Source organism: Desmodus rotundus, chromosome 9, assembly GCF_022682495.2.
Source record: "Desmodus rotundus isolate HL8 chromosome 9, HLdesRot8A.1, whole genome shotgun sequence".
Classification (NCBI taxonomy): Eukaryota; Metazoa; Chordata; class Mammalia; order Chiroptera; family Phyllostomidae; genus Desmodus; species Desmodus rotundus.
This window is the reverse complement of record NC_071395.1, coordinates 105,980,375-106,007,117: the sequence shown is the minus strand read 5'-3', so window position 1 is coordinate 106,007,117 and position 26,743 is coordinate 105,980,375. Positions and strand designations below refer to the sequence as shown.

The 26,743-nt window shown below is 47.7% G+C and overlaps 1 protein-coding gene across 4 annotated transcripts in view; it reads left to right on the top strand.

Annotated features, from left to right (window-relative positions):
• Positions 1-25,585, top strand: part of STAT3 (signal transducer and activator of transcription 3) — a 56,420-nt gene extending 30,835 nt beyond the window's left edge. Inside the window, exons 2-24 of one of the 4 annotated variants that reach the window (XM_024553507.3) lie at positions 2,189-2,339; positions 3,217-3,361; positions 3,961-4,059; positions 7,090-7,185; positions 7,348-7,429; positions 7,629-7,723; positions 7,892-8,043; positions 9,725-9,883; positions 10,039-10,131; positions 10,989-11,048; positions 13,900-13,929; positions 14,029-14,122; positions 14,231-14,278; positions 16,356-16,439; positions 17,128-17,226; positions 17,364-17,499; positions 18,302-18,354; positions 18,592-18,686; positions 18,805-18,944; positions 19,425-19,637; positions 22,496-22,538; positions 22,829-22,941; positions 23,540-25,585. In XM_024553507.3, the coding sequence (XP_024409275.1) occupies positions 2,212-2,339; positions 3,217-3,361; positions 3,961-4,059; positions 7,090-7,185; positions 7,348-7,429; positions 7,629-7,723; positions 7,892-8,043; positions 9,725-9,883; positions 10,039-10,131; positions 10,989-11,048; positions 13,900-13,929; positions 14,029-14,122; positions 14,231-14,278; positions 16,356-16,439; positions 17,128-17,226; positions 17,364-17,499; positions 18,302-18,354; positions 18,592-18,686; positions 18,805-18,944; positions 19,425-19,637; positions 22,496-22,538; positions 22,829-22,941; positions 23,540-23,595 (2,313 nt within the window). In that variant the 5' untranslated portion in view covers positions 2,189-2,211 and the 3' untranslated portion in view covers positions 23,596-25,585. The remainder of the gene's footprint in view (positions 1-2,188; positions 2,340-3,216; positions 3,362-3,960; positions 4,060-7,089; positions 7,186-7,347; positions 7,430-7,628; positions 7,724-7,891; positions 8,044-9,724; positions 9,884-10,038; positions 10,132-10,988; positions 11,049-13,899; positions 13,930-14,028; positions 14,123-14,230; positions 14,279-16,355; positions 16,440-17,127; positions 17,227-17,363; positions 17,500-18,301; positions 18,355-18,591; positions 18,687-18,804; positions 18,945-19,424; positions 19,638-22,495; positions 22,539-22,828; positions 22,942-23,539) is intronic. The other 3 variants (XM_045189950.2, XM_024553508.4, XM_024553509.3) reach the window with 3 other exon arrangements.
• The last annotated feature ends 1,158 nt before the right edge of the window (positions 25,586-26,743 follow it).

The window sequence follows — 26,743 nt, the reverse complement described above, 5'->3', positions numbered from 1 at the left end:
TAAGAAATAATTGAGTTAGAATTTAGTGGAGTTCTTTAGATTAACTCATAATTTGAAAAACCGGAACTGAGACTGTGAAATAAATTGGCCTCTTTAAAATTTTCTTCCAGTAAAACAGTTACCACAAAGCTAGTTGGCACCGGTTTTCCTAGATAACTTGGCGCGGTCTCTCAGAGATACGCTTTTCTCAGGAAGAGCATCGGGTCCGATTGCACTGGGGCCCCTGTTGGTTAAACAGGGTTTGCAGCGAATCAGGAGATCACTATCTGATTCTTTGCGCATGTCCTCCAGTGATTAGACTAAGAAGTAGAACATGACATGACTCATTGTTGGGGCTTGAATTTTTATGGAAAAACTTATCTGGTTTCTGGTTTAAGAAACAGCACAATTACTGTGCTATTTACTAAAATCCCAACTAAAATGAAAACAACAACAAAACCCTCCGAGTTACGGACTAGAAGTGAATTGGACACTTTTCGACAACTTGTAACTTGCTGATGGTACATTAGTTTGAAAATGCAAGTATTCATGAATGACCCCAATGTTAATCTATCACTGATCTGGTATAAACGGATGTTGCTTTATGGTTTTACCTGAGAGTTTCAGGGAGCAGACGTGATGGCTCTATATTTGTATCAAAGATAAGCAATTTATAACACTGGAGTATATTTTGAGAAGTAGGTATCTATTTCTTTAAATCATTTGTTAGAAGAACTACAGCTTTTTGTTCACATAAGGGCGGCAGCGTTCAGTAAAAGTACAAAGCAAGCCCCATATGTAATGTTAGCGTTGCGGGTAGCTATATCGAAAGAAGTAAAATGAAATGGGTGAAATTCATCTTAATACGATATTTTAGTTTACCTAATACAGCCAAAATATCATTTCAATATTAATGGGATAGTTTACCTTTTTTCTTTTTTTACTAAATCTTCAAAACCCAGTGTGTATTTTACACTGAAAACCCATCTCAGTTTGAAGCAGCCACATTTTAAGTGTCTGGGAGCCACGCGTGGGTAGAGGCTACTATATGGCAGGTCTAGAGTTTCAGTACATTTGCCTTGTAGTAGAATCGACATAAATTGGCCTAATATACAGCCTTCTGTGCAAATCAGGTCCTGAGATACATAAGGCAGATACTGATGCTTTCAGCCTGTGAGGCAGATTTTAACTTGGCTCTAATGCGAATGTTGTAAGAGAGTTCTAGTGACCTTTGGTTTCTTGGTGGGGGTAAAACACACCGTGGTCACAGCACGTCCGCAGGTAGCAGGTAGCCTGCTCTGAGAAAGAAGTAAATTAGGAAGTCTAGTTAAGTGTATGTGCTTGTGTGTATTCAGTCTTTCATTAAATGTTCTCACTGTCCCAGAGAACCATCTCTCTATACTTTGATGTGTATATACCTTAGTTTTGGCTATTACTCAGTTATTTTTACAACTTCTAAGGCTGCTTGTTTGGTGTCGCTATTCAGAAAGAGAACTAAAGGTGGTTGGCGGGTTGGTTTCTCATACCTGAATATTTCCCTGGGGTACTCATTAACTTGAGAACGCGTATACCTGGTGTTTAGCTTCTCTTCTCTCTCATCCCAGACGGAGAAAATTTATAGGACCAAATTACTTTTTGTTGAGTGGGAGAATCCTAGGCAGATCCTTGCTTATTTTCTTAAACCTGTAGTCTTAGAGTTAGCCCTCTATCTTCCCTGAGCATCCACACCCCTCATTTTGGTCTTAGTTCAGGTTTACTCTGTGTACTCCCCAGTATCCTTGGAAGGCTTGTATGGTGGAAAGAGGACCTGACAGCTGTTGAGCATCTGTTGTAAGCTAGGCACAGAGTTGGGGCTTTAGAAATATTATCTCAACAGCCCGGCTGGGAATTATGATCTCGATTTCACAGACGAGGAAGTGGAATTCTGGAAGTCGTTTTTCAACTTCACGTACCTCTGGTAGATAATTACAGACCTTGGCATCGTGCCCACACTGTCGTCTAGTTCAGAAGGAGCTGTGACGTACTTCCAGAGGAAGAGATTGTGAATGTGTGTATGTTGCTCTAAACTGGCAGAGACATGCAGGATCCTTTCCAAAGCGTCTCCTACCCCTAATCACAGACCTGATGCCTGTGTTGTGCAGACAGGGTGTTTCTAGATTGTTTGCCCTACTGGGGCTTGTAGTGACCTTGTGAACCCTTTGGTTTACAGTTGGGACCTCTGATTGCAGCAGGATGGCCCAATGGAATCAGCTACAGCAGCTCGACACTCGGTACCTGGAGCAGCTTCATCAGCTGTACAGTGACAGCTTCCCCATGGAGCTGCGGCAGTTTCTGGCCCCTTGGATTGAGAGTCAAGATTGGTAAGTCCTTCTTGAGAAACTCCCCAAATTGTTAGGTTTTGGTTTGCATCAAGAAGCATGGTCTGTTCTAGCTTAACTGTGTGCTATTTCATCGAAAAACGTGTGGGTACCGGTGACCGGCTAAAAGATATCAGGAGATAGAGGTATTCCTAATCTTGTATAAACATCTTCTACATTAGAAGCACACACGTCGAACCACCTGCTTGCTAGTAAATGTTTTTAGGACTGATTTGGATCTCACTAACTTGATGAGATCCTCTGTGTGTTCTCTGATGCTTTGGAGTTGTGCTACCAGTATTTACCTGGATGAGACTCTGTCATGGGTAGAAGTTTGGGTCCTTGCATATGATTCCCCTTTAATTAAAGGAAAGAGACAGAGTAAGAGAAATAGACTTGTTCATAGAGGAGATAATGGCACAGAATCCCAGCAACTATTTCCTGCACTTTGACGTGTTCAGATTCAACTATTAATTTTGGTTAAATCAGGGCTATGACCTAGCTTTTCCAGAATTTGGTGAGGGCCAGGAAGGTGATTCAGAGCTATTGGAGATAGGCCATCCTACTCTGGGATTGCTTATTTGCCACTAATAATCTGGCCACAGAGTTGACTGGGAATTTAAAGCAAAACAACATATCAGTCCGTGCAATATTTTGTATAGACTATGAGTGGCTAATAGTATCTAGAATAATTTTTATAATGATTAAATTGCTGATCGTTATTGTTGCTGAGCAAGTTAAATGTAGAATGGTGAGTGGATTGAAGTATTGGGTTTGCCTTGGGTTTTATTTTTCCTCCTTTACCTGGGTTTTTCCCCGTTGATGGTAGCGTGTGTATGTACATTTCAGAATCATTCTTTATTATTCTTCCTTTTCCTAGGGCGTACGCGGCCAGCAAAGAATCGCACGCCACTCTGGTGTTTCACAATCTCCTGGGTGAGATTGACCAGCAGTACAGCCGCTTCCTACAGGAATCAAATGTTCTCTATCAGCACAATCTGCGAAGAATCAAGCAGTTCCTTCAGGTGTGATGAGAAACTGAACCTGCAGAGAAGGGTTTTAGCTTTCTTTCCTGGAAGTATTTCTTTTCTCGTTTGAGAACCTATCTTGTACTTGAAATCAAAGAAGAAGTAATTAGCCCTTTATCAAATCTCTGTATGCTCACCCAGGAGCATCATTACCTGAAATTCATTTCTTCAGACAGTTGAAGTAATAATGTGATCATTATGTTAATATTATATTGACATGTTAATAACGTGACTGTAACCAGGGCCTCCCCTCACAGGAAGATGATGCTTACTTTTCAGTGTTAAAGGTTTGACCATAATTGGCTACTGCAGGACAAAGCGAGTCACTTCCCTGTAAGCCCAGGGTAGCAGACTGCCCGAACAATCAGAGGAAGTGCCTTCTCTCACGGCAGTACAGCTCAGCAGGACTGCCTTCGTCCCTTCCTTCTCCCTCTCTCTCCCACCGACTGCGGCCAGGATTTGAGGCCTTTGTTTTATTGTTTCAGGTAGTAAATGTTATTACTCAATTTAGGAAGAACGTAGCTTTAAGCCAGCAAAATTTCTGTCCGTATCTCCTTAGTCTACCACTGCTTTTCATTCTCTTCTCTTACTTACAGAGCAGGTATCTGGAGAAGCCGATGGAGATCGCCCGAATTGTGGCCCGGTGCCTGTGGGAAGAGTCCCGCCTCCTGCAGACTGCAGCCACTGCAGCCCAGGTGAGCCCTGGGCAGGAGCGCGCTGCTGCTGAGATGTGCCTCCCTTCTTGCGTGCAAGGATGTGCTCGCTCTTATGTGTTTGTTAGGATGCGCACAGCCCTCCAGGGTAGAAGTGGGTGTTTTGGATTTTTTAATTTTGTGCATTGAAAATAACTTAATCTTTTTCTGAATACATAATGCATTCTTCCCCTTAAAAAAATTAAAACATTACAGAAAAGTACAAGTAAGAAAGTTTTTTAAAAATTTGAAATGTCACTCATTCTCTCCATTATTTCTTCCCAAGAAACCAACATTAAGAGTCTGGCATAAATCCCTTCATGCCTTCCTCCAGGCTCATTCAAACTGTGTAAAGTACACACGCACATTATATTTAAATGGGCTTACGTTCCTTCATCTTGCTTTTTTCATTTAATATTATACAATGTAAATCCTCCTAAGTCAAGTAACACAAAGCTAACATTTTTTTATCTGCTGCTTTCCCACCCGTGGTGTAGAGCTGCTGCAGTTTATTGAGTGGTGCCCCCTCGACAGACGTTCACATCATTCTGGGTCTTTGTGTTGTAAACACTGCCGCAGTGCCCGCTGTATACCTTTACATATTCATGCTTCGATTTCTCCGATAGACTTCTAGGTTGTCCGTTTTCACAAATGAAGTTTTTAACATTTTTTTAAAAAAAGATCTTACTTATTTTTAGAGAGAGGGGAAGGGAGGGAGAAAGAGAGGGAGAGAAACATCAATGTGATAGAAAAACATCGATCAGTTGCCTCTCGTAAGCGCCCCAACTGGGACTGAACCTGCCGCCCAGGCATGCGCCCTGACCGGGAATTGAACTGGTGACCTTTCGCTTCATGGGTTGATGCCCAACCAACAGAGCCATACCAGTCAGGACTCAATGAAGGGTTTTTAGCACACGGCACACACACGTGCATGTGTGCCTTGTCTGCGGCTGCTTTGGTGCTGCAGCCAGGCATTTGTGCAGCAGCTCAGGTTTTTGTGACAGAGACTGTATGGCCCACAGAGCCAAAAATATTTGCTGCCTCACCCTTAGAAAGCCTGCAGCCTCTGACGTGGAGCTACCAGGTGGACATCAGAGACCTCAGCCCAGGCCTCACTGTTATTTTCTCTGTGTACATCACCTGGCATGTTCTCAAGTGTCTTTTATGGGTGAAGCCCAAGGAGCTAGGAAGACGAGCAGACGTGATCCCTGCCAGCAGGGCTCTCAGTCGGGTGGGATCGTAGACACGCACACACTCAATGTGAGAAAAACATGCGGGAGGATGTGAGTCATCCTGCCTGGGGAAGTCGAATAATGTCACCCAGGAGAGCAAAAGTTGTATTGAGTTTGAAGGTGAATGAGTTCAGGTGTACTCGGGCAGGAGCACATGCTGGCTGAGTGGACAGCGTGTGGGGAAGTAGTGTGAAAACACGCTGCGTGCGGGGAAGAGTGGGTGGTTGGGGTGACCGAAGTGCAGGGAGGGAAGGCTCAAGTTGTTATGAGGGTGTGTGAGACGTCTGTCTGTGCTGAGCTGAGGTGTTTGTACCTGGAAGCAGTGGCAGACAGCAGTTCACAAAGGAATTAGAGGCGGTGCTCTGTAGGTGACAATGAATCACATCTGTTTCTCTCTTTTAAGTGCAGTACCAGTCAAGAAACAGAATGGGAGTCAAACACAGATGAAAGTATCAGCTGTATTGTTCGTAAAACAAGACTGGAAAGCAAGGTGTGGGTGGGTAGCCGTAGGGCTTTCTGATGCCTGGCGCCCTGAGTTAGATCTTGGGATGGAGAGATTGGGTTTACAGAGCAGCCATCCGCAGGGGCCTTCAGAGACCACAGACTCGCGCCCACTGAACACAGAGAGATCGGCCTCTAGAACTGCTTCTAGAGACCAGGCCCTCAATGCTGCTCTGGGTGTGCCCTAGGAAGACCAAGAGCAGAAGGAGGCACCAGCTCAAGTGCTGGGTTCTTTGAAGACCTGAGTGTAGTTCTCTCAATCTCGCCAATCAGATGAGTCGCCGTTTGAAGAAGCAGGGATGGAGGTAGCCTTCTCAAACCTAAAGGAAGTCTGTATTCTGTGGGCTTGGGTAGGGGCCATGGGAAAGGGAGAGAATGGCTCCCTCTGAAACTGGCATATTTGGATCTATTTGGGAGACTTCTGTAGCAGAGTACAGAACTGATTGGAAGTGAAAGAGATCAGAGGCACAAATATCAGCAGTTGGGGTTGAAACTGAGCCAGTGGCACTGGAGATCGATTCGAGATTGCGGGATGCGGAGCCAGGAGCTGTTGGTGACTCTGACAACAAAGACAACAGGGGAGTTTCTAACTTGGAGCGCTGGGTACGCAGCGTCTGTCCTAGGCCCCCAGCCCCGCGCCACCGACCGACATCCCTGGCCTGTGCCAGCACCACACTGTCCTGAGCGACGCAGCTTTTGCATGGTCTTTTTTTAATCAGGCAATATCCTATTACTTTGACAAAACTTAAAATTTTCAAGTTTCATGCGCTACTTGACCTTTTTAAGGTACCAGTCTCCCCGTCTACTCCTAGATACTATCTCTTGATATGGTATTTCACCACAGGACAAAATAACTTTTTATTATTCCACAGCAATGTATTGGATACTACATACATTTAAATAGGCATCCAGAATCTGCTGTCCTAAATACATGCTTACCTAGAATGAGCTTTTAGAAGGTAGGGACTTTAGCTCAACATGTCTTAGTTCGACGTGGGGTTTCCTAGTGCAGTGCACAGAGTAGGCCTATAGTATGACCTAGCGACAGAAGGCCAAGGACGCAGGTAGGACTAGGGGACAGCTTCCCTGACGTCACACCCACAGCACCTGGAGAGCGCCAGCTGCTGCCGAACTGCCCGGCACAACGCCCGGCGCGCTGCCTCTGTTTCCCTTTGTCTCCCAAAGGCAGCAGCCTCTCAGGCCAAATGGGAAGGGGAGTGCCGTGGGATGGAGACTGGACAGAGGTGTTTCCCTCCCCGCATCGCCTGCATTCACATGTGGCAACTCCCTGTTTTGGCAGCAAGGGGGCCAGGCCAACCACTCCACAGCTGCCGTGGTGACGGAGAAGCAGCAGATGCTGGAGCAGCACCTGCAGGACGTCCGGAAGCGAGTGCAGGTAAAGCGGGCCTGGGGAAAACTCCCCCTTTCCTCGGGGTATTGCCGGGGGGTTCTGCCTGTATCTTTCTTTGAAGTTTTGGCTTCATTTTTCTCAAAGCCTTTCTTTTCCATCTCCGCAAGGAACTGTTTTCTACCTCTATTTGTATGTTTGTTTTCACAGGATCTAGAACAGAAAATGAAAGTGGTAGAGAACCTCCAGGATGACTTTGATTTCAACTATAAAACCCTCAAGAGTCAAGGAGGCAAGTGAATCTTAGAGACGTTAGAAATCTCCTGTAGAAAGTGAGTTTGTGTTACCTGAGTTTCAGGAATTATTTGTCTCGACTCTCTGTGCTCAGACTTTGGGGGTGGCGTTCTTAGGGACTACCGTTGCCTAAGGGAGCCTGCTTACTAAGGATAGGAGCGTTCCCTCAGGTCAAGAAGTTTTTCCTTCCGCTGCAGACATGCAAGATCTGAATGGAAACAACCAGTCAGTGACCAGGCAGAAGATGCAGCAGCTAGAACAGATGCTGACTGCGCTGGACCAGATGCGGCGAGTAAGCGCGTGGGACTGCTCCCCCTGCACGCCTCCCTCACCTGTGGTATCCCTGCATCTCCTGGCAGAACCTGCCAGGTCGTTCAGGTCCTTCCCTGAATTGATTGCAGCTTGTGGTTAGAGACAGTCTGAGGAAGTGTTTTCTGACTCTGTTTTGGTTTCCAACCAGAGCATTGTGAGTGAGTTGGCGGGGCTTTTGTCAGCCATGGAGTACGTGCAGAAAACTCTCACGGATGAGGAGCTGGCTGACTGGAAGAGGCGGCAACAGATTGCTTGCATTGGAGGCCCTCCCAACATCTGCCTAGATCGGCTAGAGAACTGGTAAGAGATGAAAGAGAAGTTTTGCCTCTCTTTCTAGAAAGCTGGGCTGAATTATGGCCATAACTGCAGGCCCCAAGAGTTGGGGCTGTATCTCAAAGGTGGGGACTGTTATATAGCAAATATATCTCTAAGAGATAAAGCTTTCACTTTCTTTGGACATTTAAAAAAAAATTAAAAAGTATTTATATTAGTATATTTTAAATGTTTTATTTTATAACAAAGTTTTTGGTTTAACTGTATTTAACAGGACTAAATTAATAATCTAAAACAACACAAGCTCTTTATAAAGGGAAAAAAGTTCAAATCCAGAGAGTTAATAAAGAAAAAAATAATAAAGAAAGAAAAATCTTTTAAAATTGAGTTATTCAGAAGCACCTACAGTTCAGATTGTGGTGACCAGCGCTCTAGACAGCTGTTGCGGTAGATATTCATAAAAAGAGAAATCTGAACGTTTTCCCATCAGTGGGATTGTTCCTTAAATGCTCTCCTGTAACCTGCTCTCGTAGCACCCAGCCAGCCAGCATGCCTGATGAGCACCTTGTGCGGCCCGGTGAGGAATGGGCTGCACCAGCTGAAATAAACTGGGAGACACTTGACATCATGGGAAACCCAGATACGCGGAGCGTGAAATTGGAAATTTAGGGCAACTCTATGTGAGAATGCCTCACTAACCCTGAGTTTTGCTAACTTACTGAAAGCAGTTTTAAATGCTTTCTGATGAGGGAACCAAAAAGCTTAAGTTCTGGGAATGGGGGAATGAATGTAAGTGCCAGAAAGGAGCCAGGGAGCTCAGAAGTCCTATCAGCTGTCCTGTCCCATCCCTGCCCAGGCCCCCTGTATGTTCCGTCTTCTCTGTTTGAGGTCCTTTAGTCTTCATTAAACTAATGGCAGACCATCAAGGAGAGACACTAATATTTTCTATTTGGGGGGACAGTCTTAATCAGCCTTTGTCTCGCTGTCCACTTTTCCTGTGTGCATGCTCTCAACCTTTTGAAACATAATGTCATATCCTTTGATCCTTTGAAAGTTGATATTGAAGGGTTCAGGGGCATCACGCAGTTCAAGCCCTTCTCTCACGCAAGGGGACAGCAAGCCCCATGATGGTGAGGGAGCTTGGCCAAGGTCGCACAGGTAGTGAATGGCAGGGCCAACTCTGACCCATCTTCTTGGGTTGTCTCACCTGCTGTCTCCCCAGTCCTCACATTTTGGTACAAGGATAAGTTAGGATAAAAAAAGCGACTGCCAAATTCCGTATTTCATGTTCTCCACATAAGGGTTCTATTGCTTGTCCCTTTCCAATGATAACTCTTAAGTACTTCCTATGGTAACTCTTAAATATAGTAGCAGAAGTTTTGACACCACTTCTTTTGTGCCTAGCTACCTCTTTGAAATGTAAAATGTTAGGAAGGGACTGTTTTAGAAAGGCAAAAAGGGGGAATTTGTAAATTCCCCCTTTTTTATTGAATACAGGGTAAATTCCCCCTTTTCTTATTTAATGCCGCTGAATTGTATGCCTACAGATGGTAAATGTTATGTCATGTGTACTTTACCACAATAAAAAAGCCCCCCTCCTTATTTAGCAGACTGCAGAGTGGTGCTTAGAGCTGTGGTATTCCCTTCTCCCCCCCTTTACCCGTGTGCCCTCCCTTAGGTAACTGGTAACTTCCTTATTTAATGGCAGGATAACCTCATTAGCAGAATCCCAACTTCAGACCCGCCAACAAATTAAGAAGCTGGAGGAGCTGCAGCAGAAAGTGTCCTACAAAGGGGACCCTATCGTACAGCACCGGCCAATGCTGGAGGAGAGAATCGTGGAGCTCTTCAGAAACTTAATGAAAAGGTAACTTAGAATCCTTGTCCCTTCCCCTCATCACGGTCCCCCGGTCCCCCGCCCCCAATCGCATCCTTAACCGAGAGACTGGCTCACTTCAGACGCCCAGGATGAAGGCTGGCCCACCGCATAGTGTGTGAACTGCTGTCCCTTCTCCCTTTCAGTGCCTTTGTGGTTGAGCGGCAGCCCTGCATGCCCATGCACCCCGACCGGCCGCTAGTCATCAAGACCGGTGTCCAGTTTACAACTAAAGTCAGGTGGGCCGTGCACTTCCACTTTTGGTAGCTATTTTATGGAGGGACGTTCTTAGGACGAAAGCATAGTTGGTGGCCTGGGTTGTTCTTCACAGACATCTCAGGCAGTACTGTGGCGGGTATGGAATTGGTTGGCATAATATGGACTTGCTTTTTGTTTCCTCTGCCAAAAGCTAAGGAAGAGTCATCTTTTTGAGGCATATTCCTGGGGCATATTCCTATGATTCCAGTCCTGCGGTCTGAGAACACAGTGTTTCCTTCTGCCCTGCAAAAGGGGCAAAATAACACCGGTCGTTTTCCAGAGTTTGAGCCTACTTTACCCTGGGGATTTTAAGGGAGAGAGTAAGGCTTAGTGCTGTAGAGCTAAGGGGCACCACAGGGCAAGTGGGTGGTGGGCCAGCAGGGTGGAGTGTTACTTTCACACTCCAGTCAGACAGGTATGCTGGGGTTTGCCCTTCTGCAGTGAAATTTCCCACTTGGAAACTTGGTTTGGTGGTAGGTTTCGGGTTTAATAGGAAGAAAACCAGCTGCAGAGCACGTAAGCCTGTAGTGGCTTCTATTTTCCTTTGCTGCATCTTTCAGAACTGTGTCCAAGTTCTTACTTCTTAGGCTTTTTTTTTTTTTTTTTCTTCAGTACCTTTGGCCTAAAGGGATGATGCTTAACTTAATATCAAAGACAGTACTGGCAGGAAGAGGAATTTGGGATTGTGTTTTATTCACCTCTTAGAAATGAAGAGTTATAAATTTTATATTTCTTCAGCTAGACGTTGCTAGGGGAGCCTTCTGACGTTTTGTTTTTTTTTAAAACTGGATTGTTTTTTTCTTTGCTCAGAAACCTTTCTTCTTTTTTTTGGTAATAGATTGCTGGTCAAATTCCCTGAGTTAAATTATCAGCTTAAAATTAAAGTTTGCATCGACAAGTAAGTGCCCTTTACCTTAGCTCTTTTTTCTTTTTTTTCAAATGACAGAGAAATGAGAGCTTTGACGAACATGTGAACCGAAGAGACTTTATCTCCATTCAGAGATCTTTGTTTCTTTGAACAAAAGTTTTCATAAGACTTGCAGTGCGTTGCCGTTTACATGCCTGAATAAAACCACAAAGTCAGTGGTACAGATTTGAGTTGTGATTGCTCTTGTGACTTTGAGTCCTTCTTTTTCTTTAATTTTTTACTTACAAATGTAATTTACGCATATTATATAAAACTGAGAATATATGAGGAAAATGGATGTTTTAAATTGTTCTACACTTCACGATAAAATAATTTTCAGAATTTGACAATACCTTTCAAATATTAAAATACATATAGCTTTAAAAAGTATATTTTATTTATTTATTTTTAGAAAGAGGAGAAGAGGGGGAGAAAAAGAGGGAGAGAAACATCGATAAATATACCCCCAACTGGGGCCCTGGTCTGCAACCCAAGCATGTGCCCTGACTGGGAATTGAACCAGTGACCTTTCGGTTCACAGGGCAGCACTCAATCCACTGTGTCACACCGGCCAGGACTACTATATAGCTTTTGAAGAGATTATAAAACAGAAAATGGCCCTAGCAGGGTAGACCAGTTGGTTAGAGCATTGTCCTAATATGCCAAGGTTGCAGGTTCGATTCCTGGTCAGGGCACATGCAAGAATCAACCAATGAATGCATAAATAAGTAGAACAACACATTGATGTTTCTTTTCTCTCTCTCTTTCCCTTTGTCCCTAAAATCAATAGAAAAATAAAAGAGAAAATGTATTAATTGTATTTTTATTTTTAGGTAATATAATTATTTATTTGGAAATTACAATAGAATAAACTGGAAAATAATTACTAATGAAGTAAGGGACTTGAGGAAGGTGGGAGGTTTAATAAATAAATAAATAAATAAAAATTAATAGCTTCAACCGTATGTTAGCATTAACCAGTTAGAAATTATAATAGAAAAATGACCTTATAATAAGCAAAAAAGGCAAAAATGTATTGTTTAAAATCTTATTTGAGGAAAACATTTCAGTGAGAAAGGAATAGTGTAAAAAGTGAGACAAATGAGGAATTAATGGTATCTCACAACTTGATATTGTGGGATTAGAGAGAGAAGTTAGTTTTACTGTCCATGAGAATAAATTCCAGATGTATTTATGTGTTTAAACAGAAGTATCTTAAAAGCGCAGGCAAACGTATAATGTAATGGTGGTGAAATGGCAAAATGGTAAAGCCACTTTGGAAAACAGTTGGGCAGTTTCCTAACAATTAAACACGCACCTACCCTGTGTCCCAAACTTTCCACTCCGAGGATTAACCCAAGAGAAACGAAAGCGTATGTCCACACGAAGGGTTGTAAGCAAATGTCCATTCATAGGTACCCGTCTATGAACAGGTGAATGAATAAATCAATTTGTGGTATATCTGCAGAATGGAGTATTGCTCAGCAACAAAAAGGAATGGACTATGGATACATGTGAATTGTGCTGAGTGAAAGAATCTAGACAAAATAAAAAGTACATAGTATATGTTTCCATGTACGTGAAGTTCTAGAAATGCAAATGAATCTACAGTGACGGAAAGCAGATCAGCGGCCGCCTAGGGACAGGGGTGGGGGGGGTAGTGTGGGATTGGGAAACAGAGCGCAGGTGGGTGTGGGGAGACTGGAAATGACAGATGTGTTCATTATCTCGACTGTGCTGATGTTTCGACAAGTGTATATAGTGTATATATACATATATGAAACTGTATCAAATTGGACACTTTAAATAGTAGTTTTTGTTTGTCAATTGTACATCAAAGCTGTAATACAAAAGGAATGTTTTTTTAAAAAGAAAGATAGGTTAGACTCAGGGAGACTATGATGATGAAGACTCTGAAGTTCTAAAATGTGATATATGGAAATATATCTTCTGAATGGTTTAAAAATTGATCAATATTTATAGGTAAACCCACTTGGAATACACTGTTTAATAAATAGTAACTGTTACTAATTCTAAAAAAGTAAGAGAATATGTAGCAGTGGAGAAAGATTTTCAAAACAGTATAAAATAATTAAAAAAAGGAAAAGACCAAGAAACGTGACTATTTAAAAAGACTACATATTTAAAACACAGAGTTAGAGGGCAGTGGACACACCAGAAAGGGCATGTCAACAGGGACTCTCTGAGTGGCAGGTCATAGTGAGCCTTTACAGAAAACCCAGTGGAAGGGGCACGATAAGGAAGTCTGCAACCCAGTGTAACCGGAAATGCAGAGTTAGGCCGAGTCCCTGACAGTGAGGTTAGTGTCTCACTGATGGCATCAAGGACCCGGAACCTCCTGTCCCTTCTCTGTCATTGTAAGCATCTCCTGCATCCCAAGGTTCCCTTCTGGGCTGCAACACGGTTGCTTGTAATATAGGCCACATGCTTCCTTGCTCATGTTCAGCTGAAGCTCGGGGATGTATTAATTAATCCAGCCTGTGATACGATTCCTTCCCAGTCTGACTGAGACCGTGTGGTCATGTCCTCACCCCCTGGACCTCTGCACTGCGGGCAGGCTGTGTTCCGATGGGCGTGATGAGCAGAGTCCAAGTTCAGTTAGGAAAAGGGCAGGAGATGTCGGGTAGACGACCAGCTGTGTCTACTACTTAAGCATGTACAGGGTTGTTATATTTCACACATGAGATGTAATTGACTGGCTTATAGAAACTCCCAGCAGCACAGCAGCTTTTCTATCAGAGTAAATTACTGGTGTTCAAAGTAGATTTTTCTAAAGAAACCCAGGGCCTGTCTCATTAACGTGGGTTTGTGTTCTCAACAGAGACTCGGGGGATGTAGCGGCTCTCAGAGGGTGAGTTCAGCCTAGAGGCTTCCTTTCGTTCTGTTTAGTCTAACTTCGTCCTCCGGCCCCCCAGTCCCTTACGTGGTTGGTTTTTCTCCTGCGATTCAGATCCCGGAAGTTTAACATTCTGGGCACAAACACGAAAGTCATGAACATGGAAGAGTCCAACAACGGCAGCCTCTCTGCAGAATTCAAACACTTGGTACGCCGGGAAACCTGGCCTCCCCTTCTCCACGGCCCGGCAGAGGGAGAGGGAGAGGGTGGGGGCGGCAACCTCACGTGACAGAGGTGCTCTTTGCTTTTCCTACAGACCCTGAGAGAGCAAAGATGTGGTAACGGGGGCCGAGCCAACTGTGACGTAAGTTTTACTGGGGATGGGAGCCAGCTGGGGGGGATTTCTCCGAGGCGGAGAGAAAAAGGGCCTAGAATTACAGACGCCACCCAGCAGTTTCAACTGTAGTCATTCAGAAAAGTCACCATGGACCAAAACGACATGATCGGAAGTCCCATCTGCCGTGAGTTCCGTGGCTTGGAGTGTTTCCTCGGTTGTCCCAGGAGTTCGATCTCCATGCAGCAGGAGCGGAAAGTCCCCTGCTGTGCTCCCCACACCCAGTTAGTAAGAAGGGGCCTGCCACCTGGCCTGGGGCTTTCCAAATTCCTCTTCCAGCCTCTGCCAGCTGGCGCTGCTTGGGGGTTGGCTCCCCATTTTTACGACATTTTTCTCACTGAGGTGGAATGTAACAAATCTGAGTTAAACAGTTTTAAAAAGAAAAAGAGCAAAACCTACCTGTTGTTTATCCCCCATATTTTTTCTCTGCTTCTCACTGAATCAGATGATTGGATTCTCAGTGCCAAGAATAAACTTTAAGAAAAATAGGCAAATGTGACCAAAAACTAGTTTTTAATCTTTTTAAAAAAAATTGTGACACCCTGTTCTTTTTCTAATATTTGTCTTTGAGCCATTTTTTCTCTCTTTTCTAAAATGTAGCAGGTCTTAAAAAAACAAAAACCACAATGAATTGAATTTATAATGCTTGACAGTAAAGAGTAAGGCAGTTTATGTTCAGTGATATGTTAATATGTATGTGGCATGTTTGTTTAGAAAAAAGCAAGATGCAAAATAATCCAAGTAGTATATTAGTATATTCATTTTAAAAATATACTACTGTTTTTTGCACATTTACGTATGCATTAAAAAATTCTAGAGGATGCCCTGGCTGATGTGGCTCAGTGAGTGTGTTCCAGCCTGCAAACCAAAGGGTCGCTGGTTCAATTCCCATCAGGGCACCTGCCTGGGTTGCGGGCCAGGTCCCCAGTAGGGGGCGCTCGAGAGGCAGCCACACATTGATGTTTCTCTCCCTCTCTTTCTCCTTCCCTTCCCCTCTGTGTAAAAATAAATAAATATTTAAAAATAATTCTAGAGGCCTGTACACCAGGCAGTGCTTATGTATTTGTGCTGCTGTTAGTATCGGAGGCTACTCTATACTGTCTCTGTATTATGTGCACTTTAAACTGAACACATATTTCCTTTAAAATCAGAAAGAGAATATTTTTAAGATGAACTGAAATTCCGTTTCTTAGGATCCATTGGTAGCTCTTGTTCAAAATCAGGCTGCCACTGACAGTGGGAGTATGAACCGTTGGGGTTGCATTGGAGGACCATTTGGCCCTATAAAATGGACGTACCTTATAAGTCAGCAGTGCCACTCCTGGAGTTAGCAATAGAGGAAGCCTTGCACGTGTGTCCCAGGAGACATGTACAAAATGTCACAGTGGCCTGAGGACAAGCCCTAAACACAAGGCACATAAATACCCACCTACGCCAGAACGGGTCAGTGACCTCTGGTGCAGCCATATGTGGAATACCACACAGCAGTGAAAACGAATAAATCGCTCCCACACACCCGCAAAGATGCGAAAAGCGAGTCACCACCGGATGCATGGCACATGATTCCATATGTGTAAGGTTCATAAACATCTAAAATAAACTATATATACTGTTCAGAGATATAATTGTGGTAAAGCCATAACTATAAAGCTAGGAAATGATAAGCCCGAAAAGGTAAAGTAGCAGTTACTCCTGAGCGAGGAGGGACAGGGACGGAATTGAGGAAGGACACCCAGCGCATCTCAGTGGTAATGGTCTTTTCCTTAAACTGGGTGGCGGGTGCACAACATCCATCGTTTTGTTTCTCTTTGTGCCTCCCCCATCTTACAAATGACCAGTTGGCTCTGCAATAGTATAAAACCCAGCGAAAGATCAGGGTGAGGGCTGTAGCATTGGCGAGTCCTGGTGTTGAAGAAGCGTGTGGGGGTGTCGTGGCCCCGGCAGTTTAGCCACCCAGTGGGTTACCCTTCTTAGTGCAGCATGGCAGTGGCATGTTACTCTCCTCCACGGCGTCTGTTAGTACTGAACGCCCTTCTTGTCGCCGTAGGCCTCCCTGATTGTGACCGAGGAGCTGCACCTGATCACCTTTGAGACTGAGGTGTACCACCAAGGCCTCAAGATTGACCTAGAGGTGAGTCCTGCCGCAGAATAGCGATGGCACCGCACGCGAGGGTCAGGACAAGAACTTCTGGGTGGGGTTTTTACTACAGAAGGGGGGATGATGACTCTGTGTAAGGTACTGTGTGTGTTTTTGCTTATTTTTCTCAAAAAAAAAAACCCTTTAATATTCTATCTGGAAGTGCAGTTCTGCTTGAGTTCTTAGAAGACGTGTGTATACTCAGCTTTAAGCAAACTTGATAAAAGTCTGTATTTAGAAATTGATGATAGCTAATTTCTAAAGTTTGGGCAAAATAGTATTTAAATAGCTAATGTTTTTAGCACAGAGAAAATTATGGCCTTTGCATTCTCTTCTCCCAACGTTCTTGATCTTTAAATTAAAGATACACCTGAAAAAGCAGGAACCCTAGTCTTCGATTTCTGGGGCCTCTCTGTTCACTGGGCAGACACGGCTCCTATTCGTGAAGAATCTGTGGACCGTGAGTCCAGCTTTGAGCCAGTCAGGTTTTACACACTCCCAGTGACGTACAGACCACGGCCTGAGTCCTGTGGCCTGTGCTCAGCATCCTTCCTCCTCTGGTGGCAGTGGGAGTAGCTCACGGCATGGCCTTTGGTTCCAAACCCTGGAGACACTGGTGGAGAGGTTCTGGAAGCCGAGAGGGCCGCCTGCCTCTCCCACTCATCTCCTACTCACCCCACAGACCCACTCCTTGCCCGTGGTGGTGATTTCCAACATCTGCCAGATGCCGAATGCCTGGGCGTCCATCCTGTGGTACAACATGCTGACCAACAACCCCAAGGTCAGTGCCTTGTCCTCTGGAGGGAAACCCACCTTCCCGCCTGGCTCCTCACTGCCCGGAGGCCGTTGTGCTGCCTTGCGCAGGCCCCTCGATCACTGTCTTCTCATCTCAGTGTGCAAATGTGTCGTTGTCACCAGAATGTGAACTTTTTCACGAAACCCCCCATCGGAACCTGGGATCAGGTGGCCGAGGTGCTGAGCTGGCAGTTCTCTTCCACCACGAAGCGAGGGTTGAGCATCGAGCAGTTGACCACGCTGGCAGAGAAACTCCTAGGTCAGCGTTTTACCTCCTTTCCCTCCTGCACTCCTCCGAAAAGGAGCCCGTCCTATGGGGCCCTTCATTTAAGAAAGTTCACTGAGCGAGGCTCTGTGTTGGGGCCCGAGAATGCAGGCCCCTGCAGGGGGAAGCTAGGTGCAGAGGAAGTTGGCCTCCCGGTGATCATTCTTATGAGGTGGGTGGCAGGTGTCTTTTCCCTTGGTGGCATCTTTGTCACCTTCCCTAGGCACTGCTTTGTCTAATCTTAGGATGATACACGAAGTGCATGCTAGAGGGTAGAGCTATAGGCCTGGCATCCCTGTCCATTTCTTCAATAAACTGGTTTGTTTTTAATTTTTTTACCTGGAAAAAAATTTTAGTAGAGTATTTTATGTGCTACCTGGACTATGAGTAGCTTTGTCCTGTGCTGCCACTAAATGTGACCCTTTAATACCAGCTGTCAGCTGGTCAGTGTGTGTGCTGGTGCCCGGGCCACCACACAAGGCTAGGGAAAAGCGGGGGACGGGGTGTTCTTAATATATCACCTACCGCCTCGCTGGGCTACACAACAAGCCAGGGAGGAAGGGGTTCAAAGGGTGGGGTTGAGTGGAGGGGGGGAGCAGGGCGTGTGTGGGGGTGTGCCCACGCGTGGAAGCACACACGTGCATGTGGGTACCTGGTAGCAACCTTCAAATACAGGAAAGCCAATGCTTTCGTGGCCCATTGTAGGACAAGTGTGTGTGAGTGATTGTTCTGTTTCAAGAAGTAAGATCTTCATTCAAAGCCGGAAATTACACCACTTTATTCTTTTTTCCTTCAGGACCTGGTGTGAACTATTCAGGGTGTCAGATCACATGGGCTAAATTTTGCAAAGTAAGTAACCTTGTTCATTCCTTGCTGTCACGTCTTGGGAGCAGGCGTGGGAGGCGGTGCTCACCCATAAGATGGTTACGGAGCGCACCGGGCCCAAAGGGCTCAGACTCGTAGTCCAGTGGCCAGTAGGTCCCACCTGCGGACAGACAGTGCTGAGGGTGTTGGTGGCACTGAGCCCCGAGGAAGGAGAAAGCCAGGGTGGTGGTAGACTTGGCTTTCCATTATTCTTTTCCCCAGGAAAACATGGCTGGCAAAGGCTTTTCCTTCTGGGTCTGGCTGGACAATATCATCGATCTTGTGAAAAAGTACATTCTGGCCCTTTGGAATGAAGGGTAGGTTGATGCTCTTGTGTCTGGCAGAGTACAGAGGTGTAACGAGTCACCTGCCCTCTTGGCAGGCCCGGGGCTGGGACCCTTCCATCCATACCTTGCTGTTCCTCTTTGGCTCCAGGTACATAATGGGCTTCATCAGCAAGGAACGGGAGAGGGCCATCTTGAGCACCAAGCCCCCAGGCACCTTCCTGCTAAGATTCAGTGAAAGCAGCAAAGAAGGAGGCGTCACCTTCACTTGGGTAGAGAAGGACATCAGCGGTAAGCTCAGCTGCTTCCTTTGCTGCTCCTAGTTCCAAGCACCCACTGCCCCCTAGTGGGCAGACATGGCCTTGCACCTCCTGCCTGAGATTTGCAAAACACACGGGTGACTTCTTTTCTCTAAATTCTCCCTGAGGAAGGATTAGTTTGCCAATTTGTTTTGCTTGCTCTAGGGGCTAATATTTGCCTAGAAATTTGCAAGTTACATTTTAGTCTTCATCTCCTTTCTTACCTACCCTGTTCATATATCTTATGCGAGTCGTTATTTAAGTGTATTACCTGTGACCCAGCTGGGTAGCCTCTCCAGAAGCCTGGCAAACATATCCGCAGTGCCAGGAGACTGGGCAGGATGCCCAGGGTCTCAAGTGCTAGGCTGGCCTAAGCCTTTCCCTCGGAAGGAAAGGTGCATCAGGTAGTTTTCTCTGGGGGTGCCTGGCCGCAGGTTGCATCATTTCCCCTCCCGCACCGCACCCCCTTCAGGTAAGACCCAGATCCAGTCAGTGGAGCCATACACCAAGCAGCAGCTGAACAACATGTCGTTCGCGGAAATCATCATGGGCTACAAGATCATGGATGCCACCAACATCCTGGTGTCTCCCCTGGTCTACCTCTACCCCGACATTCCCAAGGAGGAGGCGTTCGGAAAGTACTGTCGGCCAGAGAGCCAGGAGCATCCTGAGGCTGACACAGGTAGTTGTTGATTTTCCACGGCAGGCATCTCTGGGGAAAGGGGGGAAGTTGCAGGATCCTTGGAGAACAGACAGGTGAGTGCCTGCAGAACCAGTGATCTGTATTCCTCTTTATGGGAAGGCACTTTGCAGTGAGTGCTTTCGGGGTGGCTGATGGGTTGCAGAGAGGAGAGTACTCAGAGTCACTAGTCTGTGCCCCCAGGGAGCATCTCCGCCCCCCAAACACACTTGAAATGCCACAAAGAGAAAGCAAGGACAGAATTCTTTAGTAATGGGTGCTCAGGCAGCTGAGCGCGCCTCACCTAGCAGGTGCTGGAAGGCTTGTGACCCAGACTTCAGTCTAGCGCACTTCCTTCCCCGTCACCGCACGCTGTCAGCAGTGTGGACAGGCCGGGAAAGCGCCCTGGAGGAGATGAGTGTTCGCAGCACTCACACGAGCTCTGAGAGCAGAGTCGGAGAGCGAATTGAAGGGCTAGATGGTAACTGTGAGGGGTGTGGAGTGTGGTGTTTAGACTGTGTAGCTGTTGACCGTAAGGTATTTTTAATGTGTTCATGTAAGGTGTATGTGAATTATTGTACATTGAACCTGTAATCTCGAGCACTGCCTTCAGCGTGGAGGGGCGGAGCCCTTCTGGTCTGTTCCCACCCGTGTTCCTGCTTTTGATTCTCTAGGTTCCCTGATGAGGAATCTGTGATTTGCCACTTTTGTTTTCATTTAACTTTTCTTAATCACAGAGCCAACAGTGGCTTAAAGTGATCCTTTGAGGTTAGCTTCCCTGCCCCAGTTGGTTTTGAAAAGACGGTTTTTGTACAAATAGCTCACACACAAACTCCCCAGCTTCCCTCCCACTTTTTCATAGGAATTCCCTCTGAAGAATTTCTCGGGGTGGGAAGAGGAGGAATTGGAAGAGGGAATTTGAGCTAGTCGACAATTGACTTTCCTTTTGCCCTTGTTCTGGTTTTGAGTTTTGTTCATATTCTAGAAGAGTTTAACTCTCACTTCCTGTCTGCTACTTATCTCTCTTTCCACCTTGTGCTTCAGTTGGGAGATGTGTTTATCAGCCCGCCTCACACTGCTCTTTGTTCCTTCTGCAGAGGACAATTAGGTCCATGTGCTGGTCCTCCGACTAATTAAGCTTTCAGGATCCGAGTCCCCAATCCAAGGCTGTGCCCTCTGTGACCGTCTGCCCCTCCTGTGTGCCCGGGAGGCAAGGGCCTTTCCTGCCTGGAAACATCGGTGTTTCCTGAGGGGCAAAATGCCAGTCACAAAACAGGAACGAATGACTTGAGGGCTTCGACTGCCCCCTGGGGAGGCTGGTGTGAGCCGAGTGCAGAGAGGGGCTCAGTGTGGAGAGCCCGAGCCTGGCAGTGGGGTAGGCAGGGCACGTAGGGGCGGCAGGGTGCGGGCGGAGCCCTGTGTTAAAATGGAGGTCCTCAGGCAGATGGGCCTGTGACAATGTCTTTTCTCCTCCAGTCACGAAGGTATTACTGTCTCCCAGAGGTGGATGGTCTTTCCAGGACTCTTCCTTCCTCCTTGCATCTCCATAAGCACAGGCAGTGTTTCCTTATGGTTTTGGGAGAGAGAGCCCTCTTAGAAATGACACATCCCTTACCGTGCAAATTGGATAAAGCATATGTACAGCCTTGTATGGAGCCATAAGTCAGCTTTAGTCCCAGCCCTCCTGGGCCTGTGCAGCTCCATCTCAGGCTGGCGCTGCTTGTCTCAGCTACCTCGATTACAGGGGTTAAATCCTTTTATGTCTTGGGGTCAGCTGCCCTCAGGCCTGGGCCAAATGGAGTTCTAAGACACCAGAACCCTGCCTCCGTGGCTTCTTTGGAGGCTGCACTGCCCAAATCTATTTCTTGGCCACAAATTGACCTGAGGGGCAGGGACCTGAGGGCCCCTCAGCGGTGTGTTTTCTCAGGTTGTCGTTGTCCTTCCTGATCCCTCAGTTTCTGCATGAGCCCCTTGCTTTGTAAACGTGCTTCTCTCAGCCCTCCTCACCGTGCCCCGTGCCTCCTCCATGACTGCTCGCCTGAACGCCCCACAGCTCACGCCAGTATCTCCAAGGTTCCCCGGCCTCTTGGTGTAAGCACTGAGCACCGAAAATGCATTCATTCCGATTTTCACATGTCTAAGTCTAGGACAAGGGTTATGATTGACAGAACGGGCACCTCCCTCTTCCCCCTCCCATCTATTGCATATGCGAGGGGTGAAGTGTCTTGCCCCAGGTTCTGGGCTCCTGTCTTCCCGTCCAGAGTCCCCTGTGCTGTACCCCAGACACCTCCCTGTGACAGAGAGGCTGCTTTCTGTGTGACATGGTTATCCAGCAGGAAAGCTTGACACCCTCACCTAAAGACGTAAGAGAGGCAGGTTAGTGCTGGTAGGAATAGAAGGTGTGACACTTGGCTGTGGAACCACGAGCATGAGAGGCTTCACGTCCTCCGAAAGACCTGATGGCACTGGTACCTGAACAGGACGCCCGGAGCTCTGCCCCTGCGTGCGGAGAAGCCCTCCGAGTGATATGGCCAGGCCAGCACACTGCCCTCAGACACAGCCAGGCAGTTAAGGGTTGGCACAGTCCAGGGAAATGATGGACACGAGGCTGACGTTCCTCGGGGTGCAGGTCGGATGAGGGTATGCTGAAAGGTCTCTGTAGCTAAGGAAAGCTTTACGGAAAGAATTGAACTTCCTTCCAAGCCGCAAGCGCCTAACACATCGTTAGTGAGGAAGGGCAGCCTCAGAGCAGTCTCTGCTCTCGGATGGAGAGTTTCCAGTCTGCCTGGTGAGGCAGCTGGCTTCCTCCTGCCAGGCACCAGCATGGGGTCCCGATGAGTAAGCCCCTGTTTTCCTCCTCCCAGGTGCCGCCCCCTACCTGAAGACCAAGTTTATCTGCGTGACACCGTAAGTGGCTTCCTCTCCCAATTTCACCTTCACTTCTTATGTCCTCAGTGCCCCCTGGGGTGGGGCTCCGGGTGCGAGTTCCCCTACGAAGGGTTGGAAGGCCCTGGGCTATGTTTAGTTCTCAAAGTGACCTGGTGTGTTTAAGAAGCTTGAGCTTTTATTTTTCTGTTGGAGACCAGAGTTTGATGGCTTGTGTGTGTGTGTTTTGTTCTTCTTTTCTTTTCTTTTTTTTTTACCCACTGTGTCTTGTCAACGCGGCCCTTCGCCTCCCGCTGCCCCCTTTCCTACAGAACGACCTGCAGCAGTACCATTGACCTGCCGATGTCCCCCCGCACTTTAGATTCCTTGATGCAGTTTGGAAATAATGGTGAAGGTGCTGAGCCCTCATCGGGAGGGCAGTTCGGTGAGTGCTCAGTCGGCAGGCTGTCCCTGCGAGGGAAGGTGGTCCCCCTCGGGTGACTTCCCGTGTGTGGAGCCCAGAGCGGGTCACACAGCTTGTAAAAGGGGCCCTGGAGCGGCGCTCTCCGCCAGAAACAGGCTGCGCCACGAGTTTGTGATTGCCTAGTAGTCATGTTAAAAAAAGTGGAGAGGAACAAGTGAAGTTAATTTTAATTTTTTGTATTTAGCCCAATAAATCCAAATTGCTATCAGTTCACTGTGCGAGAAGAAAGTGGATGAGGTTTTCTTGCACCGGGTCTTTGCAGCCTGCGGGTGTTTGTAGCTACAGCCCCTCTCGGTGGACTAGCCACCCGCAGCTGCTGCGTTCAGTGGGGCGGCCTGGTCGTCTCTAAACACACAGAGTTGGGAGTGACTAAGGTCAGAGGGGACAGTGCCCTTCCAGAGGGCCTCCTGTAGGGAGGAGAGTGAATCTGGGCTGTCCGACTCTGACCCTCAAGGGCAGAGGTGGCCTGAGCCTCTCTGTCCCCCAAAGGGCGAGGGGTGTGCCCTGCTGGCTGAAGGGCTCAGGCGACTCAACTGGCTTTCCCTGTGTGTCCCTCCAGAGTCCCTCACATTCGACATGGAACTGACCTCAGAGTGCGCCACCTCCCCCATGTGAGGCGCCGAGGGAGGACTGAAGCTGCGGAGAGAGATGAATGAGGCGCCCGCCTGTGTCCCACCCCCACACAGCCAACCCCCAGAGCGTCTGAACTCCTAGCGCTGTGGTTCCAGATTTGTCTGACTCTCCTCCTCCTGCTGTCTTTGAGCGATCTGGGCACTTTTTTCAAATAGAGAAATGAATGAATGTGGGTGATATGCTTTTATCTAAATGCAAATAAGAAAGCGTTCTCTGAGACTGTGATCAGGGGATGTGGAAGGGGCGGCAGGGGCTGGGGGAAGGAAATGCTTTCTTTTCTTTGCTCCCCTGCCCTCCTTTCTCAGCAGCTGGTTAGACGTGTGCCTCTGTGCGAGGTGCCCTCTGCCCGTCTCCGAAAGCTAATGCCACAGGCTGCCTCTAGCTGCGAACCCTGGCATTGCACTTTTAACCTTGCTAACGTCCAAATAAAAGAGAGGACTTGCAAAGCCCCTAGGTTTCTTTTTAAATTTAAAAAAAAATAATAATAACTAAAGGGCAAAAAACACTGTATCAGCATAGCCTTTTCTGTATTTAAGAAAACTCAGTTAATAGTCTTCTCGGTGCTTTAGGCATTCAGCTTTCTCCAGGCTGAGACTTTATATAAACCCTGAAATGGGCTTCAGGTCCAACTCCGAAAAGACGTCTGGAGCTGTGGCTTGGCCTTCGGTTTTGAAATAGGACGGTTGAAAGAGAACCTAAACATTCTAGATTTTTTTCTTTTAATAAACAGAGTTTTTATTTTTCCCTTTTATGTGTTGGCCTGTTAGTAGGTAAGGCTGGGCAGAGGGGTGCTTATAACCCGTCTCTTTCCTCCTGGACTCACGCCCCTTTCAGAGCCCAGGTGGTGCTGTGGGTGCCTTATAAGGAACGGGATGATTCTCTTTCCTTCCCCCAGTCCACCTGACCCCTCGGGCGGCGTGGCTCCTTGCTGTGTCCAAAGGTCCCTTGCCCTGTTTGCTTTAGGACTCCTGGTCTCAGGACTTCCTGGAATAAGAGGGAGAAAGTTACAGGTTGAACGTGACTCAGACTGTGGGGCCCCAACCAAGGGTCTGGTTGAGCTCAGGGAATGTGGTTCTTGTCCCAGTTTTTTGGCGATTGCCCACAGCACCTGTAAATTACTTCTTCACGTGGCTAAGCCAGGGGCAAAGGCTCAGTCGGTCCTGTGTGAGGGAGTATGCACCCAGCCTCCCCCCTCACACGGGTAACTACCGCCTGTCCATTGGGGCCCCATAGATGGGGCAGAACAGGTCAAATTCACTGTGTCCTTCAGAATACTTAGGAGCGTGAGGGCTGCTCTTTGACGTTGGGGCCCCGGTGGCCCAGAGGCACGGCCAGAGTGGGGGTCCAGAACCACGGTATCGTTTGATCGGTGTCTGTAGATGCTCTTTGTCATGGCCAGATTAGCCAGTTGCTGAATTAAGGGCATAAGGACCTTCTCTCCAACAAACGGGTTGCCCTTGGCCATCCTGTCCTCCTGCCTAGCAGTGGACAGAGCTCTCCCCTTGCCGCAGCGCTCTCGTTCATAATCTTGACTCATGAAATGAGGGAAGATTCAGAGCGGGGGGACCTGCGGCAAGGATCCGGGCGTCTCTGGAGCAGATACTGTCGAGTTCGGCGCTTTGAGGTAGCATTTGTATCTGGGTTTAACTCTGATTGTAGCAAAGTTCTGAGAGGAGCCGAGGCTTGGTTTGGCCGCTCTCTTAAAGAACCAAGTCCTCCAGAAGCTGCCCGTCTTCTCTCCATTGTCCGACCCCGCCCGGCCCCAGCCCGACCTCGGGGTTCCCATCCATCGCTTAACCTACTTACACAGTGGTTTGTAAGCTGCTGTTCTGGCCACTGCATCCAATTCCAGTGTATACTTCATAGTGTAAAAATTTATATTATTGTGGGTTTTTTGGTGTTTTGTTTTTGTTTTTTTGTATATTGCTGTATCTACTTTAACTTCCAAAAATAAAAATATATAGGACCTGTCTGATAGCGTGGCGGCTCTGTCTGGCTGGTGGAGGCCCTTACGCACAGGCCAAGCCTGAGTCCAGAGAGCGGGTGGTGGTGCCGCTCCCCGGCTGGTCACCTGAGCCTCTCATTCCTGAGTCGAGCAGCCCTCCCTGACTTGTGTTGGTCACTGGCTTCCAGGTAAGGGGTCACTGGAGGAACCAGGGGTCACACTCCTTCGCACACACAAAGGTGTCAGAGTGGAGGCCCCCCTTCTCTCTCTTCCTCCCTCCTCCCTCCTGGGGCCTTTGCAGCTGGGCCTCCTGTCTGGGGTCTGATAAGCTACCCCAGGCCACCCCCAAAGGCCTGCCCTTTCACAGTGGCTCCATTATCACTCCCTCTTCAGTCACTCTGTGGGGACAAACTAAACACCAAACTGGCTGCTGCTCTGACCCGCAGTCGGTGGTGATAATTCGCAGGCGCAGGCGCCCACTCGGCTCACCCACCCCCTCCCCGGAGCTGGTCCCACCACGCTGATCTGAGCAGCGGTGTGAGGTAGGAGCTGCCTTCCCCAGCGGAGATGGAAGTGAGATTAGTTATGCTCAGGCGGGGAGGCAGCTGCTTCCCTCCCCGCCCACCCCCAGCGCCCTGCTCTGGGCCCCTGTGCCTCCCGGGGCGAACTGCCAGCCCCTCTTCCCTCGCTTTGAGCTCGGAAGAAACCTTGTCAGCCGGTCCTTGCTCTCGCCTTCCCCTACCGGGCCCCAGGGGCAGCCCCTGGACCTTGATGCCAGAGGTGTCCGAATGGGGACCCCATCCTCCTGCTCTCCCGCCCACCGTTTCAGAACACAGGGGCAGCAGCATGGTGCCACCTGCTGGTCTCTCAGGAAGAGAGGCTGGTGCGGCTCTGCTGGGACCCTGGGCCCTGGAGGGGTGGGGTGAGAGTCACTGGGGGCCCTGGCCCTCCCCCGCTTTGAGACTGTTCATAGCAGCCTCAGTTCTTTCCACTCCTCGCGTCCCCTTACCCTAGTAATTCCTGCCCCAACCTTTCCCAAGACCTCGATTCCTAGCTCTTTAGTCTCCTGAGATGCACCCACAGTGTTGGGGGGGAGGGGTCAGCACCCTTAAAACACAGAGAAGGAGCGGGGCTGCAGCTCCAGGCTACACGCAACAGTGCTGTCACTTAGGGACCGAAGGGACA